This window comes from Lycorma delicatula, chromosome 1 (genome assembly GCF_047948215.1).
Source record: "Lycorma delicatula isolate Av1 chromosome 1, ASM4794821v1, whole genome shotgun sequence".
Taxonomy (NCBI): Eukaryota; Metazoa; Arthropoda; class Insecta; order Hemiptera; family Fulgoridae; genus Lycorma; species Lycorma delicatula.
The window spans coordinates 7711017-7731149 of record NC_134455.1 but is presented as its reverse complement, the minus strand read 5'-3'; the positions used below and the strand labels follow the sequence as shown (position 1 = coordinate 7731149).

Below are 20133 nucleotides of genomic sequence, written 5' to 3'. Positions count from 1 at the left end.
TTAATACTACTGCTTTGTCAGTGTAATAAGAGATGCAGTTTTCCCTGGAAATATTTTGTTCAACAAAGTAATTATTAACACACATTTGCCCGTAGTAGTAGTTTAAGTTCTTGGCAAAATAAAAATTGTTTAATAATACCTAAATTATATTCGAACCTAATAGTACTTATTAATTGTCATTTACCACTTGTGTCAGTACTTTCATCCAACTGTAAACTCAGTATCCCCCACTAATTTACTGCTCATATTAATTTCATTGTCATGAAACATTTCTTTTATTCTGCAGCTAATGGTATTATTGGATAAAGGAATATTGGATATTTCTTCTTCCAAAGTGTTACCAAGCATTATTTCACAATGCTTTTTGTGGGTAGTATTTCCTTAACTATATTATGAGATTTTTTCTGTTGGGCTTTCAACTCAGCATTGCATATGAAGTATGCAACGTTTTATCAGAGATGGAATTGTGCACCAGAAATGGAAATCTCCATGCCATGTAAAACCATTCTGCAAGTATTCATCACTGTATGTACGAAGCGCAGCTCACTTTACAGAATCCTAAAGAACTGAATCATTTCCTTTCACATTACTCGAACTAGCACTGCCATGATTATTATCAAAGGTCCAGAACATGATTCAGCTCATCTTTTTTGAATGAGAAATCTATCCATGATAAAACTGATATAAAAATACTTTCATAAAATAGTTGTACTACTACCTGCTTGTGTCACATATAAACTGAAACTGGCCAATACGTTTTGATGACTAATTTTAAACGACTGTTTTGGAAATACAGAGTGTTTAGACTTAAACACTCAGTATTTCCAAGTTTTTTTCAACAGAAAATTCCCCCTCAGTCTTGAAAAATCCCTATTCTGAGGGATAAATCTCTCAATGTGACAACACTGAAAATTTAGTTATTCAAAGTATGAAGAGTATCACTTAAAATTTATTGGCAAGAAGACAAAAATTAAACTCAGCATTGTTGCAAGGGTTGACAGGTACAGTCTGTCTCAAAATAAATGTTACTATATTAAAGGTTTCATGTTGAGTATAAATTATGTTGAATAGAGACTTTCTTAATGGCATAAAATTTATTTTTAAATCCTAAAAATTTGTGACTCATCCAATGGGATCTGAGTGACACACCAATCTGTTGCAACATACCAGTTAGGAATCACTGCAGTAAAGAGTGTACAGTTTTCTATTAAAAACATTGTGATGAGGGGAAGAGCATGTTGTTGTGCACTTGTCCGTCTAATGAGAAAGTTGGCTTGTGAGATTTTGTCTGAATGGCATGAAGTTTGTTCTGGGTACTAGTCTGCACCACTAATTTATTTTGTTATATTAAGTTATATTTTGTTATATTTGTTGTTTAAGTTATACGGATGTAGGAGATCAACACCTCCAGTTGAGTATTAATACTTTTTCTGAATTACCTCTGTTAAGATAGTTCAGTAAAATTTGTGTCATTAAACTCTGAAACTTTTACTTTTCTAAAATTTTACAATAAAAAAATTGAAATATCTACATTGAAAATAAAGACAAACTATGATTTCATTAAAATGTTTGTAAAAATTATCACAATTTAAAAATAGTTTATTATTGCCTGAGAAACACAAGCAAACCCCTTTGATTATGTACCTTCACAAAAAATAAAGTGATCGCTTAGGTAAGTTTTTGACTGAAAACCTAATACGACTTACCAAAAAAATAATTGATCTTCATTGTAACCATTATTAATAAAAAATTTACTTAAATGACTAAAATGAAAAAAACAACAAAAAATATGGATGGTAAGTAAAAGTAAGATTATGGATGGGGAATTGGTTGGAATCTTATGATAATGAATGAGTAAGCATTGATTTTATTCTTGGTGGTTTCCTGATCACATTCTTTTCCAATGCAACTGAAGATGCAACTTTTCCAAAACTGAACTGTTTTCATGCAATGAAAACTGTTCAAAAATGTATGTATAAAATTGTTTTGTAACAGCAGTTGATAATAACAAAACTTACCTCATTTTATTTGTAAATACAATTGTAAAAGTAGTTCATCGTCAATTCACAGATGCTTATCTTGTAATTGAATTAGTTTAAAAAGTGCATTTATAAATTTGTAATCTATGTAGTAATGTGCATACATTCATGCGCGCGCATATACATTTTGACAAAAATCTATTTAATGGACATTTTATTCAGTTTATTTCTGGAAGAAGCGTATTTTATTTAATTAATATTCCAGTAGTATACAATTTGATATAGTCATCTGCTATGCTTGCTGTAAATATACTGCCTCTTATTAAAATAACAAAACATTTACATAATAAATGAATTAGGTATTTTACCTCAATTCATTTATAGCATTGCATGAATACTTTTATCAATTATTTTTATTGTAGTATTGTACATATATTTTTCTTTGTTTTTGTGTTATATTTTGCATGATTCTTTTATATATATATTTTTTTTTTTTCAATAAAATAAATATTTTATTAATTTTTTTATAAATACTTTTTTTCTTAACATAATAATTTGACAGAGATCCGTATTTCATCACAATCTTTCTGAAGATTTAAATTAAAAACAGTTTAAATATTAAACATTTTTTTAAATATTGATATAAAAAATTGTATGACTGTGATCAAGATTGTAAACATTTCCCAATATTTTAAATATTTTTAGTTAAGCAAAGATCAGTGGACGTATAAAAGATAGAGAAAAGCGTAAAGCAAAGATTAATCTTTACTAATAATAATTATATATTCTGCCTTCAGGATGTAATTTGTTGAACTGTATTTATGTATTTGAAATCTGAGATTATTATCCTAAATAAGTGTAGAGAATAACTGTTAATAATGGGCAATATTTTGCAATATCCATCTAATCATTTGGCATTTAACCAAATGAAATACCTTATTTTCTTAACTTCATTAATAAAAGTCATGCAAGTCCGATAAAAAAATTGTCAGATTTTTTTGTTAACAGAGATACCACTGATTGGTATGGAATGGAGTTGGTTGAATTGGAGGAAATAGGATTTTTGTATAAAAAAATGTTACCTTAAATGCGACTAACAGTTTTAAGAAGAAAGGAATTCATCAATGAATACTTTACTTCATATATTATTACATTGTTTGGTGTGTGTATTACTATCTGCCCTACTATGAAAAGTAAAAGTAATTCTTCAAGTTAAGAATGAAATGGTGCAGTATAGCCCAGTAAATCGCTGTTGTGGTAGAATGCCTACTGTTAAATCTCTTTAAAAAGAAATAATATATATATATATTTCTATTATATTAATGTCTATTAATATAATATTATTATATAATATATAATATAATATTATGTTTAATAATATATATATATATATATATATATATATATATATATATGTTAGAGCACTTAATTCACTTAATTTGTAACTCTTTCATTTTTTATAGTAGTACCATCAAATTGTTATTACTAGTACTACATAGCTTATAAATGATTTGCTAATAAATTTTCATCATACACTGCAGTAAAAAAAACATAGACCATTATCTTTGCATACATACATTTTATATATATATATACATACACAAACGGACCAAAACGCAGTAATATGGTAAGTTAAACTTAGCGTATTAATTTCTAATAATTGATCTTCACGGTATTCCGCATCTTCAGTTGGGATAATATAATACATTCCAGTGCTGGACATCAAAATTTAAATATAAATTAATAATACAATTCAAAATTACAAAATCAAAAGCAATTTTGAATAAAAATGACAAGTATTATAATAATATGTTTTGATGTAGTTATAGTATTTAATTTCAACTGCAGATATATACCACAAAACTCAATTAATGGAAATTAATAATGGTCAGTTTTAACTGATCAAATTACTGTGTTTTGGTGGTATATATTTCATATAATATTACATTTTATTAACACAGTGGTCATTATGTTATCCATCATTATTATAACACACATACACATTCTTACTTCTTCATAATGCTATTGGATTCCCATAGGAGCTTTAGAATCCTGCTGAATCTTTGTAAACCCAGTAAAATCTGACAAAAACACAGTTACATTAGAAAAATTAAAAGTAAAATTAGATTTGGTTAAGCACATTATGTCCATTAAGATGAATAATACCTGTGCGAAAGACTACATAGAGTATACTACCAAAGATATTCTGACTTCTGATGAATACTATATTCATATACAATAATCTCAGTATTTGTTATGGTGTACTGTGATGGCTAATTAGTTATACCAGTAATTTATTATGTAAAATACTTAATGAAAAAATGTAAGTAAAATAAAATGCACTGAGAAAAATAAAACAACTGAAGGCTTATTTATTGTACCGGTATAAAGTTAATGAATTATTATTATTATTATTATTATGCTTTTACGGCCAACATGGGACCACTTAAATCAATTTTAGTTGGATCTTTTCTGAGAAAAGCGTGTTATTTTACTCTTACAAGCTGAAGTATTTCTTCATCCGTTCAGATCTTGCTTTCTTTTCTTCATCCGTAAACACCCTCTTCGTTGTATTTTGTCGTTTGTCTGTCTTTTGTTTAAATCTAATGTTTTTGTCTTTTAGCTTTGTAATTTTTCCAGTTTTATTCTGTAGGTCAGTCAGGAAAATTCCAAATTCTTTCATATCTTCTCTAATTTCTTTGATCCATCCTACTTCTAGCTTTTGGAACCAGAGCTTTTCAATTATATTTCTTGACAGTCTTGTTTCCTTGTGTCCTTATGAGATGACCAAAGAAAGAGATTCTTTTTTTCCGCATAGTATCAGTAACAGGCTCTATTTCTCGATACACCACCTCATTTGGCACAATCCACCATCGGCCTTCTTTTTGGTGTTTTTTATTGATACACGTTCCGACAATTCTCCTCTCTATTTTCAGAATTTTTTCAATTCGGTTTTTCTGAGTGATTTTGAAAAGGGTCTCGCTTCCGTAGGTGACTTCTGGCTGTACTACAGTTTTATAATGTTTAAGTTTTGTTTTAGTCGAAAGGCATTTTTTGTTATATGTTGACCGAGTTAATTTTTGGGATTTAATCATTTTATTTGTCCTGTTTTGCCATGTCACTTTTTCATTTAAATTATAATTATTATTTCCCCTAGATATTTAGATTGTTTTACTATTTTAATTTTATGATTGTTTACCGTAATGTGCTCTATTACCAGAGGATCTATGGCCATCAGTTCAGTTTTTTTGAAAGAGATATGAAGCCCTATCTTTTGTGCTAGGTTTTGAAGGCTCATGATTTGTGTTTTGGCTTCTTGAATATTATTTGCTAAAAGAGCGAGGTTATCTGCAAATCCTAGGCAATTTAGTGTGATGGAGTTTTTCTTAGTACCCATTTTTATATTTTTGGGATTTATTTCATACCATTTTCTCATGACAAATTCGAGGGCGCAGTTAAAAAGGAGTGGTGAGAGGCCGTCTCCTTGCCTCAACCCAGTTTTTATGAGAGAGTTCACCTCTGAATTTCACTCTGGACTGGGTATTGGTTAAAGTTAATTTTATCATGTTTATGAGTTTAGGGTGAAGGCCCAGGTTTCTCAGAATATTCAGCATGGATGGTCGGTGTATACAATCATTGGCCCTTTTATAGTCGATGAAGGTGATTATTAGTTGTTTTTTCCGTCTTTTATATAAGTCCAAAGTTAATGAATATAATATTAAATATTATTAATTGTTATTGTTATTGTTATGCCGATTAATGATACTTTTATTATCATTATATATATGATTATTTTTATTATAATATTTGTATTAATTATTTTTGTTCATTCAACAGGCACAGCATCTATTTATCCTAAACCAGTCAGCATAGAGAAATTTATTAATGCATCTGTGTATGATTATCATTACACAGATCCAGTTTTGCCAAAGACATATAGTTGGCCAAAATCAGCAGTAAAAAATTAATATCAACATTGTACAAATAAAAGGTTATTTATAATTTGAAATATGGTTGATGTCTTAATTATATATATGGCTTAATATTACAAAACTGAAAGAAATTTGTAAAATATGTAACAATGTGATAACTGAGAATATCAAAAATATGTAATACAAATACATCATCATCATCATAACATCACTACATAGTAGTAATGTTCATTCATATCTATTCAGTGTTTTTTTTCTTATTTGAATTAGGGTTTGAGGTTAGAGAAAAATAGTAAAGTCCATTTATTTATTCTTTTTTATAAACATGATGTTGAAAATAAATAATTTTATCCTGTGCGTATTTTTCTGATTATTAGGACCTTATTCCTTGTGTATAAATACAAATGTTATATTAATATAACATTAATATAATAGAAATACATTTTTATATTTCTATTACAAGAATCATATATGACCTTCAAAGCAAAAATAATTTTTCAAAAATCATACAAAGCGACAATTAATGATTAAAATTTTTCATGAAATCTCATTAATAAAAGTAAATGCGAGTCTGATAAATAGTCAATTATTTTTTTGGTTAAAAGAGATAATCACTAATTAAAAAGTTGGTTGGATTGGGGGAAATAGGATTTTTGCAAAAAAATCTACAAGACTAATTATTAAATCTAATAAATTGTAGAATACTAATTTCCAGTAATTGAAAATGCAGCCTATATTAGTAGATCTGAAATGTGAGAACCTTTATCATTTTGAATTTATTTTTTATAATTTTTCACATAATTATTTTAATAAAAAATATTGAAAATCTGAATATAACATTGCAATGTAGCTGTGTGATATGTATTATCTACAATTTTATACATATAGTCATAGCAATTAAATCCTAAATCTGTTACAGATTTCCCCCATTACAGTTGTATTTTAGAAATTAATTAGGAAACTAGTTTAGTGAAATTTACCAATTTTTCTGGATTAAGCCTAAATTTATTTTATTCCCTTTACTTCATTGTCAATATTGTTTTTTATCTGTAAAAAAGTAATAGGAATGTTGCATTTATATTTATAAGCAGAGACCATAAAAATGGGATCGAATAAAATGGAAATGGTCAAGCGAATGAAAGCTCCTTTAAGATAAATTGTTTTCTGTTTTATAATAAAAGATGTCTTTATAATTTACTGAGAAAGAAAACTATGAATAAAAGCTTCTAAGATGAATTTTCTATAAATAATTTTATGATCTGCTTCAGGTTAAAATGTGTACATAATTATGCTTGATTCCAAGGCTCTGAGATCTGTAAACAGTTTGTAAAATTCAAACTTTATTTTTGTTTATTACGTTGAGGTAATATTTTGTTTTATAGTTAGGACATCTATGTTTTTTTTTTTTTTAAAGTGGTGTAATGTTTTTACTTTCCATTTTTCTAAAAAGACTAAATATTACATTGTTATGAGCTAGTGAAAATCTGCAAAATGTTATTAGATGTAATGTTATAAACTCCATATTTACTTCTTATAATAATTAGATGTTTAAAGATTACAATTTTAGTTTAATACATCCACAGCCAACATTTATATTTTGTAAAAATATTGTATTTACGTTTAGAAAATTAGCAGTTTTAAATTAATCTTTTATAAAAGGTTAAATTACATTTTTTCATTTAATGAAATACATTATTTTTGTTTGATTTCCTTTATTAGCCTGTTATATTCTATTATTCTTGATTTCTAGCCAAATGTTATTGATATTGTTCTATTTCTGAAAATTAAAATTAAAGGCATTTAATGATGCAATACATTTTGTAGAGAATTACTCAATTTGACAAATGAAATAGGAAATTTTGAATTAGATAAATATTTTAATTCTAAAATACTAATTTATGTAATAATAGGTAAATTACAAATTATTCACATACTTTGAATAAAATGACGTGCTCATGTTGGTACTGCTGAATGGAATGTAAAATAGTTGAAAACTGTAAAAGAATAATAATTTGGGATTTCTCTAAAGTAATGATTGTAATCACTGGAAAGGTCTTATTAAATTTGATGTGTTAGTAGAGTCTGTTGAAGTATTTTACTATTAGATATAAGGGAAACACTGAGAGAATTATTGCAACAGTGCTTTCTTCAAAGTAAGGTGAATGGTTACTTTGAATTGTATGAGAGATATCTCAAGTAAAGACTGCTGGAAATTTCTCTCCTTAAGGTTGGTGAACCTGTGTTGTTTGTGGTCACGCTAGTAATGTATTTTGCATTACTTTAGTTATTATTTTATAAAATGAATAGGAAAATCTATGTTACTGCCGACTGTGAAATACGTGGTCATTCATTTTTTAAACCATCAACATGTTAAGCTGGCTGAAATTCATAGGCATTTGGTTGCTGTGTAAGGTGATAATGTAATGAATGAGACAAGCGTCTGAAAGTGTTGTGAAAAGTTTAGAAATAACAGAATTAATATGCATGATGAACATTCAGGGAGGCCCTCAATCACCAAGGACTTGTTGAAACGCGTCGAATCAGAAAAGATCATCACTCAGCAATTTCCAACCTTGCCCTTCTTTTTCCTGTTGTTTCATGAGATGTTATCAGTCGCATTGTTCATGATTGTTTAGGCTTCAGAAAGATTTGTACATGTTGGGTGCTGTACATCTTAACAGAACATCACAAAAAATCCGAATGGAATCTGCTTTGGAATTTTTGATGCGCTACACAGAAAAAGATAATGAGTTGCTTAATTCAGTTATTACTGGCAATGAAATGTGGATTTCGTATTACATGCCAGAGAGAAAACGGCAGTAAAGTGTCATCCTCAATTACCAACAACCAGACCAAGAAAGGTCAAGCCACAGCCATTTGGATGCAAACTGATGGCCACAGTCATTTGGATGTAAACTGATGGTCACAGTCTTTTGGGATTAGTTTGGCATATTGCAGATTGATTTCATGCCATGTGGAACAACTATAAATGCAAAAGTCTACTGTGAAACTACGTAAGTTATGGCGTGCCATTCAAAATCGACGACGTAGGCAGCTGACCTACAGCAACATCCAGCTGCACGATAATGCACATCCACATGTTGCAGGTATGACGTGATTTACTGATAATATTTGGATGGGAAATTTACGATCATTCACCATATAGTCTGGACTTAGCTCCTTCTGATTACCATTTGTTTGGGAAATTGAAAGAATTTTTGAGTGTTAAGCAGTTTGTGGGTGACGATGAACTTAAAAATGGTGTTATTCAGTAGCTAAATGGACTGGCGACAGAAGGAATATGAGGGTACATTGAAGCTGGGTATTGCTACAATAAATGTCTTGATTCATGTGGTGATTATATAGAGAAATAGTACAAGGTATGTAGTTAAAGAAATAAAAAAATATTTATAAAGTGTTTTACAATAAAACAGTCCTTACTTTAGAGATAACCTCTCGTAATTATACTGGCGATGACTGCAATTTATTTAAAAGTGGAAACTGTTCAAAAATAATTAAACTTATTATTTAAATGTTATCTATCTTTTTCACAGTACTCAAATATTTTACAACAGATTAATAATTTGTATCCAATCTATTAACACTCTCCTGTTTGTTAGGAAATTCAATTTTAATCCTAATTAGAGTGAGAACTGGGATCATCTTTCAGAATCTTTTTAGCATCAACAGTTATTAGCATATGGACAATTACTTTAATAAAAATTGAAAATGCAAAGAAAGTATCTGTTGAATGATAAAAATTTGTAATTTTTGAATAATTTATTTTTAGGTGATCAATGAGGCTACTACATTGACAGTGTTGGTGATAGTTTGTTAAGGGTAGGGGAAATGGGAAACCATTGTTTTTTGGATATATCAAAAAAATGTTGGGGGAGTTAAGTTTAAAATTCCTGTAATTAGTTTTTTGTTGGTTGCAATACAACAAAAATTGACTAAATGTCATAGTTTTATATTATATAGACTAGTACTATACTAATAGTATTGTAGTAGTAGTAGTAGTAGTAGTATACGACTATTATAGCATAAGTTAAATTATAGTATTATACTATATAGATAAAGATGCTACAATTTTCTGGTGATATAGTTATTCTAGTTGAAAATAAAAATGATTTAGAAGAAACAGTGAATGCCATGGATGAAATCCTATGCAAGAACTACTGCATGAAAACAAACAGGAACAAAATGAAAGTAATGAAATGTAGCAGAAATAATGTAGATGGACCACTAAATATAAAAATGGGAAGAGAAAATATTATGGAGGTGGAAGAAATTTGTTATTTGGGAAGTAGAATTACTAAAGATGGATGAAGCAGGAGTGATATAAAGTGCCAAGTACCACAGGTGAAATGAGATTTTAGTCAGAAATATAATTTGCTTACATCAAAAATTAATTTAAACATCAGGAAAACATTTTTGAAAGTATATGTTTGGGAGTGTAGCTTTATGTGGAAGTGAAACTTGGATGATAGGAGTACCTGAGAAAAAAAGATTAAAAGCTTTTGAAATGTGGAGCTATAAGAGAATGTTAAAAATTAGATGGGTGGATAAAGTGACAAATGAAGAGATGTTGTGGCAAATTGATGAAGAAAAGAAGCATTTGTAAAAATGTAGTTAAAAAAGAGACAGACTTATAGGCCACATCTTAAGGCATCCTGGAATAGTCACTTTGATGTTGAGGAACAGGTGAAGGTAAAAATTGTGCAGGCAAGCAACATTTGGAATATGCAAAACAAATTGTTAGGGATATAGTATGTTGGAGGTATACAGACATGAAACAACTGGCACTAGATAGGGAATCTTGGAGATTCAGTCAAATGACTGAAGACAAAAAAAAAAAGTTTATATTACAGTTACACAGTTGTTATATACTTATAAAAATTACAGCTACACAGCATTAAGATAGCCAGTTTCTAAGTTTTAATTTTCATTAAGTAAATTAAAAGAGTATTAATATTTCGACGCACGCGCGTAAGCACACTTATAGCAAACAAACAAGACACACGCACATTTTATACCAAGCGATTTCTATTAACAGAAAAATACTTCTATGTTAGAAAATGAACTGAAATTAAATATTGTATGACTTATCGATAATTGTGTACTACTTTACTAAAAATATTGCACAATATTTACCAGTTATAAAATATTGTTATAGAAAAATTGCTCTAGTTAAAATTCCTCTTCTCAAAGGTTTCATTTAGTAAGGGAAACAGCAAAAACTAAAGTTATTGATATCTTATCCCTATACAAAACTAGCAACTGGTCAAATCTTCAGTCTAGTAAAACCTTTTTAAGCTTTTTAAACAGGTTAAAAAATAATAGGCAAAAATTATGTAATTTCTTTATTTTCAAGAATTTTAACATGACTGTGGGAAGCCACCTAAGTAAAATCATTTACAGAAAATGTACCCTTGCTCATTGCTAGTAGAATAGTTAAAGTTTGAGTACTGTCGTTGATGCACCGTCATAAATGATGGACTAAGGTGGATAGCATAAATCAATAAAATAATACACCTCTATTTTGTGAAAACAACCAATTATTAAAGCACAAATATAAACTATTTAGTAGAGGAAACTGTCTATAAAGTGGAAGAGGTTCTCAATTCAGCCTTAGAAAGTGAATTTTTTCCTGGTGGTACCATGTAAATATCATCAAAATCAGTTTATAATTTTTTTCTTAGAAATTAACTAATGCTTAATTGCATTAGAAGACCAATGGAAAAATAATGGACAAAAAATGAACGTTTTTGTTTCAATAGAACATACATTTCTCTTACAAGCCACTTTTTTGTAGTCCTGGTCATATTTCAGCTTCGAAAAAGATAGAAAAATAAAAAGAGTGACATAAAACCTTTAAAGAAAATTGAACAGACTCCAAAAAAAATTAAATTTTAAAAACAAATCGCACTGAAAAGAAAAAACTTTCCACTGTGCTTTCAGTAGAATTTTTAAAATGTATTGCATATCGGTGTCAAATTTTAAATAAGTTATGTGTACACAAGATACAGATTATAAAGTTACGAATGCAAAAGATATGTTTACAAAATCTGTTTGGGGCCAAATTTAAAAAATAAGTTTCAAAAACTGTACTGAGGAAGTACAGGAAAAATTACTTCTACTTTTCAGTGCAATTTATTTTATTTTTTTGGACTTTGTTAAAAAAAACAAGTTTTTATTTATTTGTGAATATGGACTGGACATTTTATAGCATATGAAAAATGTTGTGTCTGACTGATATTTAAACCTGAGATGGGACCTTCCGAATAAAAGGTTGATTATTATTATTATAATGAAGAACATTTTAATGCATTATTTTATATATACGTTAGTATTTTTATATACTAACCAAGAATATGAAATATATTTTTTAATTCTGGGAAATGGTAAAATATTCTTTAACCCATGTAATCAATACAAAATAGAAAAAAAAGATAAAACATTTTTAGCACATTTAATCCTTTTAAATTACAAGTAGTGCAAGAACAGAGATCTCGCTGTCAAATTTTTATTTTTGGTAGCATTTGAAAAAAATAATTGTTTTCAAGAACCCAGGACACTTAAGATGAATTAAAAGAAAACATTGAAGACAGCATCTTTTAACATCAGTGCAACAATTATAAGGTAGGTTACACTGAACATATGAAGAAATGTTTGGATCAACACTAAAGGTAAACATTTATTGTAAGTAGAAAAAAAATTAAAAATATGAACTGCTTAGTTCCCTGTTATCATATAATTAAATTACTATTTCAGTAAATAAATGGTTTGTTTTTTCATGTGGGTTGAGTGACTTTATAAACGTGGAATAATGTAAAATATTGATCTTTTAATTGTGTTTAATTAAAAATGATATAAACAAAGGTAAAGCTTTTTTTAACAATATTTAAATAGTAATTGAGCACCAATCACAATATTTCAAAATTAAATTTATTGATATTTCAGATAACAGTATTTAAAGTTTTGCAACATTATAATGCTTTCTTAAATACATTCAATCTAAACAGTTTTTTCATGTAAGAAAAATTGCAACAGTATTTTTTTCCTTCCTTCAAGTCTCTCCTGATAAGGAAAAATGAGAAGAAATTTTTAAGATTATTTGGTGATCATAAACAAGGAAAGACTTATAAACACGAATGGTCTAAGAAGTAAAAATACCTAAACCCGAAGAGCAAATTTAACAAGTAAGTTGTAATAAAGCAAGCAGAAATAGATTTGATTAAAAAAATTAAAATAAAAATAGCACCAAAAAGAAAACCACCGAATTAGTACTATTATATAAAATGTAGTAGGATTTAAACAAGAATGTGTTAGGCAAACGAGGAGAGACTGTAAAGAGAGAAACAAGACATCAGTTTAATTAAAAACCTTTTTTTAAAAAAAAAACCACAAGCTAAAGAAAATTTGTTAATTGTAAAATCAGAATGATTCAAGTAAGTAAAAACAAAGAGGAAATTGAAAAAGTGAAGTACTAAAAGCAAACAGAAAAAAATTTATTTAAAAAAAGGGATCAAAAAGAAACCAACTAATATTACAGTAATATAAAATCAGGTATTCATAAATTAAAGTTTAAGTAAAAAAACAAAAATAGTAGGACAGCAGAGGGGTGTAATTAAGCGTAGTCAGGAGGTGAGTACTCCCCTGATAATTTTCTTGAATTTTTGTATAGAAATTTTTTATATCAAGATATTTTATTTTTAAATACTATATAAAAAATATTTTTATAACTTAAATATATTTTTTTGTTAAATTTACATAATCAATTTTTTTCTTATTTTTATATTACATAATGTTGCTAGTAATTGAACCACGAAAACAGAACATCCTTTCCCTATGTGTGAGATTATCCAAATTGATTGGGATTGATTAAGAATATAAATGTTGAAAACATTAATTCTTATTAAATTTTAACTAGTGCAGAAGAAAGTATTCTAAAATCATTGGGTACCTTGTGCAACCTCCACTGCCTTTCTGAAAAGAAAAAAGTTATACTAGATTCAAACACATACCCAATCCAGGAAGTTTAGTAAATTTCAAGAAAAAAATGTTATCTGCTGAGAAAATCTCTTGGGAAAATATATAGCTAAACTGTTAATTGGATAATTCTCACCTTTGAAATCTGAAGGAGGGTAAAACCTTTAATGGAGAGAGAGTATATATACCAGTCACTAAAATAGCCTGAGTTGAAGAGGTTTTGAAAATCAAAAGATAATTCAGAGGCTCTTGCCAAACAATAAGTTACTTTATCACTGTAGTGCTCCTTCAGTGTAACGGAATTCAATTACCCTATGACTAAAGCTGATGGTACTTCACTTGGTCCAGGTGAATTTCTGCATGCTTAATTAAGAATTTATTTTGCACACAATAAAATACGATCTTCATTGTTTACAATAACATTTTTTCTGTGTTACATAGCAATAGTTTTGGCCCTTCCAAAGAGTAAAATATGAAAAAGTAAGCAAACATCTAACAGTAAGTAAAAGTCCTCTTTTACCTATTGAGCATAAAAGTAAGCTTGGTGGCATACACACTAACAACCTCCTTGTGTATAAGTTTTCTGCTCTCAATATGTGACACACTGTATGATGTATTTCTCAGTAATTTGTTAACTTGACACGAGTATATAAATGCAGAGTGATACACCTGTGAATGACGTATAAAAATTTATATAAAAACAGAATAAATAGGTAGCAGGAATTCTATGTAGACCACTTAAGATGGAATATGGAGTTGAATATGTAATTTTACTATGTATCAGTTGCACAATGAAAGTGTAGCAAAGAACTACCAATAAATACAGAAGTATTTGCTTTATGCCAGGTACTAAGGTAGATGCTCGCAATTACAGGCTGACAATAAATTGCAATTGCTGTACTTTTTCCTTGGGTTATAGACCAAACAGGAGAGCAATGTGTTCTCCTGGTCACTGCAGTCCACCAAATTCTGCAGTGACCAGAAGTGAACTCCTGGTCACTGCAGAATTCCAAAGAATGAAGTTAGGTAGTTACAAATGGTGCATTAAAAATTTGGTCTTAACTTCGGTAATAATTTTTTCCCAACTCATCTTTTTCTACAATAACATAAAAATCACAAAAAAACAGCAAATGAGAATAAATGTTTTAGAACCTACAAAATGAAAACTAAAGTTTAAAAAAATCATAAATATCTTATATTTATCTTAGTATGTGCAAAAAAATTGTAATATGTATTAAAATCAAACACTTATGAGTTACTTACACAAACTGATGCTAAAACAATCTTTACAAAATAGATTTCACTAAATCTCCATAAATTCATTTTAAAGTAAAAACAAAACAAAAAAAAAACAGGGTACTAGCAATAAGGTAGAAGCTATAAATGTACATGCAGTTAGAATTTTATAACACATAATGTAAGTAGGTTATGTAAATTTTAATTTTTGTAAAAAAAATTTAAAATAGATTCATATTAAGACATTTCAAAACTTACGATAATCTCAAAGAAAAATAGCCATTACATTTATTACATAAACAAACTTTGAAGAAAAAAAAGAAGTAGAACGAGTAAGCATTCATTACATAGCACAATAAATGGATAATACAGTTATGTGTTATTCAACAATTTTCGTTTGGAATATCTAATAGTTAAATTGAAACTAACAAAACTATTAATAAAATAAACCAAATTATAAAGTTTAAAGACTAACATTTTAATTACTAACAGGTAGACATTAAAATCTTAAATTTGCTTTATTAATAGGTAAATATTAAATTGCTTTAAAAGATATATGAGGTGTATGAGAAAAGTAATGAGATAGGTAACACTGCCAGTGATCTGGTAACAATGTGTGTACCGGTCTGTTCATCCCTTACACATGTTCAGTACGAGTTTCAACTCCATTCAGCCACTTTATTTTTGACAGCGTCATCAGTGAAGTTGTGTTTTTGTTGTGCATTATGAAAATGGAGCATCAGAATTTAGAGCAACGTTGTGCAATCAAGTTTTATGTTAAACTTGAGGAATTCACGAGTGTGACCTTTGAAAAGTTGAACCAGGCCTATGGGGAAGATTGCTTATCAAGAGCACAAGTTTTCTGCTGGTATAAATCATTTTTGGAAGGCTGAGAACACGTTGTAGATCAACCTAACTCAGGTAGACCTTCAATTTCAAAATCTGACAAAAATGTTGAGCGTGTGAGGGTTCTTGTGAAATCAGACCGTCGTTTAACAATAAGGATGATGGTGAACAGTTAGATTTAAGCACTTTCACCGTACATTAAATTTTGAAAGATGATTTGGACATGCAAAAGGTTTGTGCGAAATTGGTGCCAAAAAACTTCACAACAGAACAAAAGGACAATCGAAGAAATGTGTGCGTTGATCCTCTTGCGAGGATTGACAATGACCAAGAATTCTTCAATCATATGATCACAGATGATGAATCCTGAATATTTGAGTAGGATCCTGATACAAAGTGAAGAATGGCACATTCCGTCATCTCCTCGACCGAAAAAATGTCGAATGAGCAAATCAAAGATCAAAACCATGCTGATTTGCTTTTTTGACAGTAGGGTTATCGTGCATAAAGAATTTGTTCCTCCAGGACAAACTGTCAAGCAAGTGTTTTACAAAGGTGTCCTTGAAAGGCTCAGGAAAAGAGTGATTCGCGTGAGACATTGCAGACAAGTGGATGTTTCCTCATGACAATGCCCTACGGCCATTTTCATCAGGGAATTTTTGACCTCAAAACGCATTCCTACGGTTCCTCAACCTTCCTATTCACCTGATTTGAGCCCTTGTGACTTTTTCTCCTTTTCCCGAAATTGAAACATGTCTTAAAAGGATGTCATTTTGGAACTCTGGAGAACATTCAAAAGACTGTGACCGACCAGTTAAAAGCCCTACCAGTTGAAGCCTTCCAGCGCTGCTACCAGGAGTAGGAACAACGACTCCGCCAGTGTATAGCTGCCTAAGGGAATTACTTTGAAGGGATAATAATTGTTGTTTGAGAAAAATAAAAACTTTAGTAAGTAAAAAATCAGTCTCATTACTTTTCTCACACACATCGTATAATGAGAATTACAAACACCCAAATATATTCCCCTAACTTACCACAGTAGAGAGACTGACAAACCCAAAAACTTATATGAAAATAGTTTCAAATGACTACTGACTCAGTATGCATTTTGTGAAGAAAAGAAAATGACAGGAACAAAATATTCAATAAGTTTTGTACAAAACATTTTTCTGAATTTTGAGAATGAGCAAAATCTTAGATGGAATATTATCAACACAAATAGTTACAAAAATATAATTTACTGGGTATTGCTAACCACATTTTGGATGGTCTTTACAAGAAACAATCTTCATCAAAGGATTACAGAGGGAAGGGAAATATAGAAGAAAGAAGGATTTGAACATTTATAAATATTTGGAAAAGAAGACGCTATATGGTAATGTAGATAGCTCAGGGCCAAGAAAAATGAAGGATTTTTAGTTGAAACCTGTCTAAAATATCAAATTTGCAAATAAAGTAAAAAGTTAAGACATTAATATAAAACCTATCTCTTCATCTATGATAATCAACAGAACAATAATGTATGATTTCTAACTTCAAATTGGAAAATCTAATTACAATGCTGCCACCACAGTCCATCAATATTGTCACAAGATTAGAATACAAAACCTTTCCATATAAATTCTCAGATGAGATAATTCATGAATCATAATATGAATTTTGAGAATTCATATAGTAAGTATAATTCACCTCCAGTTATACTAAAATACAATATACTGCGATTAGCATTATAATAAACAGTTTACTATTCATGTAAATTACATTTTTTCAGATAAACTGAAACAAATTTAAAAATTGGTACTGTAAAAATTATTAACAAAAAATATGTTTTTATTAAAAGCAGAACTAAAAAAGGAAAGATATTTTTACCTGCAAAAAATTAATTCAATTAAATTCAATTTCACAGTTTGAACACAAGGATGAATCTAAATTGCATAGAACTGGTTTAAAAAAATTGTTTAACCAGGACCGTTAAGAACAAGATAAGATATTTCTAAAACCAGACAGGAAGAAATAAATCACATTTAGAGACTGTGATACTAATCATTACTGTCACTACTCTTTCGATAATTAAAGTAAAATATAGCTATAGTATCATTAACAAATTTTGTTAATGTTAAACTGCTTTTTTCTCTCAAATTTATTTAGGTTTGAATGCAACTATTCTGCTGATAATTTTTTTTCTCTTCTGTTATCCAGGTTAAAATAAATATCAGTTTATGTTATGGAAAAGGAATAATTTCCCTGAATAAATGGAACTTGTAACAAATCACTTAATTTCAATAATTTTTTGGTATTTTATGTTCGTTTCATAATAAATTCTATTACTTTCTCGGTTATAGTGATGCACTACTGCTACAATGGAAAAGTTAATAGATCGGTCAAAAGAAAAATCTTAAAAAAATGGAGGGTTTAAGTTTTGTGCCTTAGAGACTTTAAAAAAAATTTTGAACAAAAAAATATATATTTCAATAAATTTCAGTTTTTTGTATAATTAAATTTTGTAATTTTAAATTATAATTTAAATTTTATAATTTTTTATATATTTCAATAAGCTTTTGCACATAATTTAAAAAAAAAAATTATTCCAATACTTCCATGTCCAAAATGTTTGTGCATATGTACGTATATGTATATATCATACATATATATGTTGACTTATTTGGTCGTATAACCAAACGTATAAAAGAAAATCAGCCTACAGGGTTTAGAACTCTAGACCCTGTAGGCTGATTTTCTTCAAATTTATTAAAATACATACTGTCTTGATGGGAAAGAAAGTACATTTTTGCAAAAATTGGAAAAAGGGGTTAGGGTGTTTAGGCCAAAATAAAATTTCAAATCTTTACTGTGTCACTTCAGCAAAAACGTTTCTTACAAAATTGAAGTTTTTTTTATGAAGATCAAGAATTACCAAAAATTTTTATTTAATTTCACCCCTTCCCCAAAAAGTGACTTATGTTTTCTTTTTTAGCTTCATCTTGCTTCATAAAAGGAGTTAATGAGAGTTTGAAGGCCTACAAAGTAGGCCTTCAAATCACTAAAATGTTTTTGCCCAAACCACTTCAATGGTTTGTACTAATGAAAAATATTTTTTTAATTTTTAAAACTTGATTTTAAATTTAAATCCATCTTGCAATTTACCCTTTGCATTTAAAATATAGAAATCTTAATTTTTTGATAGCCCTTGTTGTTTAATATTTCTTAAAAAAAAAAATTAGCCAACATTTTTATCCCCTTTTTTAGAAAAGTACAGTTTTGTTTATTTAGCATTATGCTAAATCTGTATTTCTTAATTTAAAAAAAAATCCTTTTTTAAATGTATTATGACCACTTAAGGATTATTTTCTTAAAAATTAATTTTACCAAATGCTACCCCTCAAGTATGGGAGCTACCAAAATGGCAAAAAAGATTTTTTTCATTCCAAATCTTTTGCCCAAAATTTTTTAAACAATAGTCACTAAAGAAATTTAATACCCCTGTTTAGTTTCATGTCCTTATTAAAGAGGACATGAAAGGAGGAGAATTAAGGAGGATGTCATGTCCTTCTTACCATTTTCTGATAAATAAACTCTTTTCTTACTTGTGTAACTGTGCAAATTTGTTATTCTAGTTGAGTTCAATAGCTGTTTTATATTATATATTTTTTCTTTCTAATATTATTTATTATTAATCTAACAAAATCTATAAAGGAGGTAACTTAAAATGTGAAACTAAATATAAATACTTAATTATAATACTCTTTAAACATTAATATTGTACATGTACACCATTTTAAAATTAACAATGTGAGTAATTTACTAATGATATAACACAATTAGATACAACACCTCTCTTGATGGAGAGCTACCAAATTTTTAAAGAATCAAAATAACATTTTTAATTTTGATTTTATTTAAAATCAATTTTGAAAATGTTTTTCAAAAATTAATTTTTTTCAAACTTGGCCGCCATAGCCAGGAAAATTAATTCATTACTGGTTTTTTGGCTGTTTTTCATGAAATACATTACTATACGTTTTAAATATATCAGCTATTTTGTATGGGTTCATTGTTGATAACAACAATGACAATGTTGATAATAACAATTTATTACTGGAAGCAACTTTAACACTACGGATTAAGAATTGAACAATTCAACTACATGA

General features: G+C 28.5%; 1 protein-coding gene across 3 annotated transcripts in view; it reads left to right on the top strand.

Annotated features, from left to right (window-relative positions):
- The window catches only part of LOC142323500 (NADP-dependent malic enzyme-like), a 267327-nt gene extending 261059 nt beyond the window's left edge, over positions 1–6268 (top strand). For 2 of the 3 annotated variants that reach the window (XM_075363280.1, XM_075363361.1), the window contains one exon: positions 5817–6268. In XM_075363280.1, coding sequence (XP_075219395.1) covers positions 5817–5947 — 131 coding nt within the window. In that variant the 3' untranslated portion in view covers positions 5948–6268. The remainder of the gene's footprint in view (positions 1–5816) is intronic. The other variant, XM_075363446.1, reaches the window with a different exon arrangement.
- The last annotated feature ends 13865 nt before the right edge of the window (positions 6269–20133 follow it).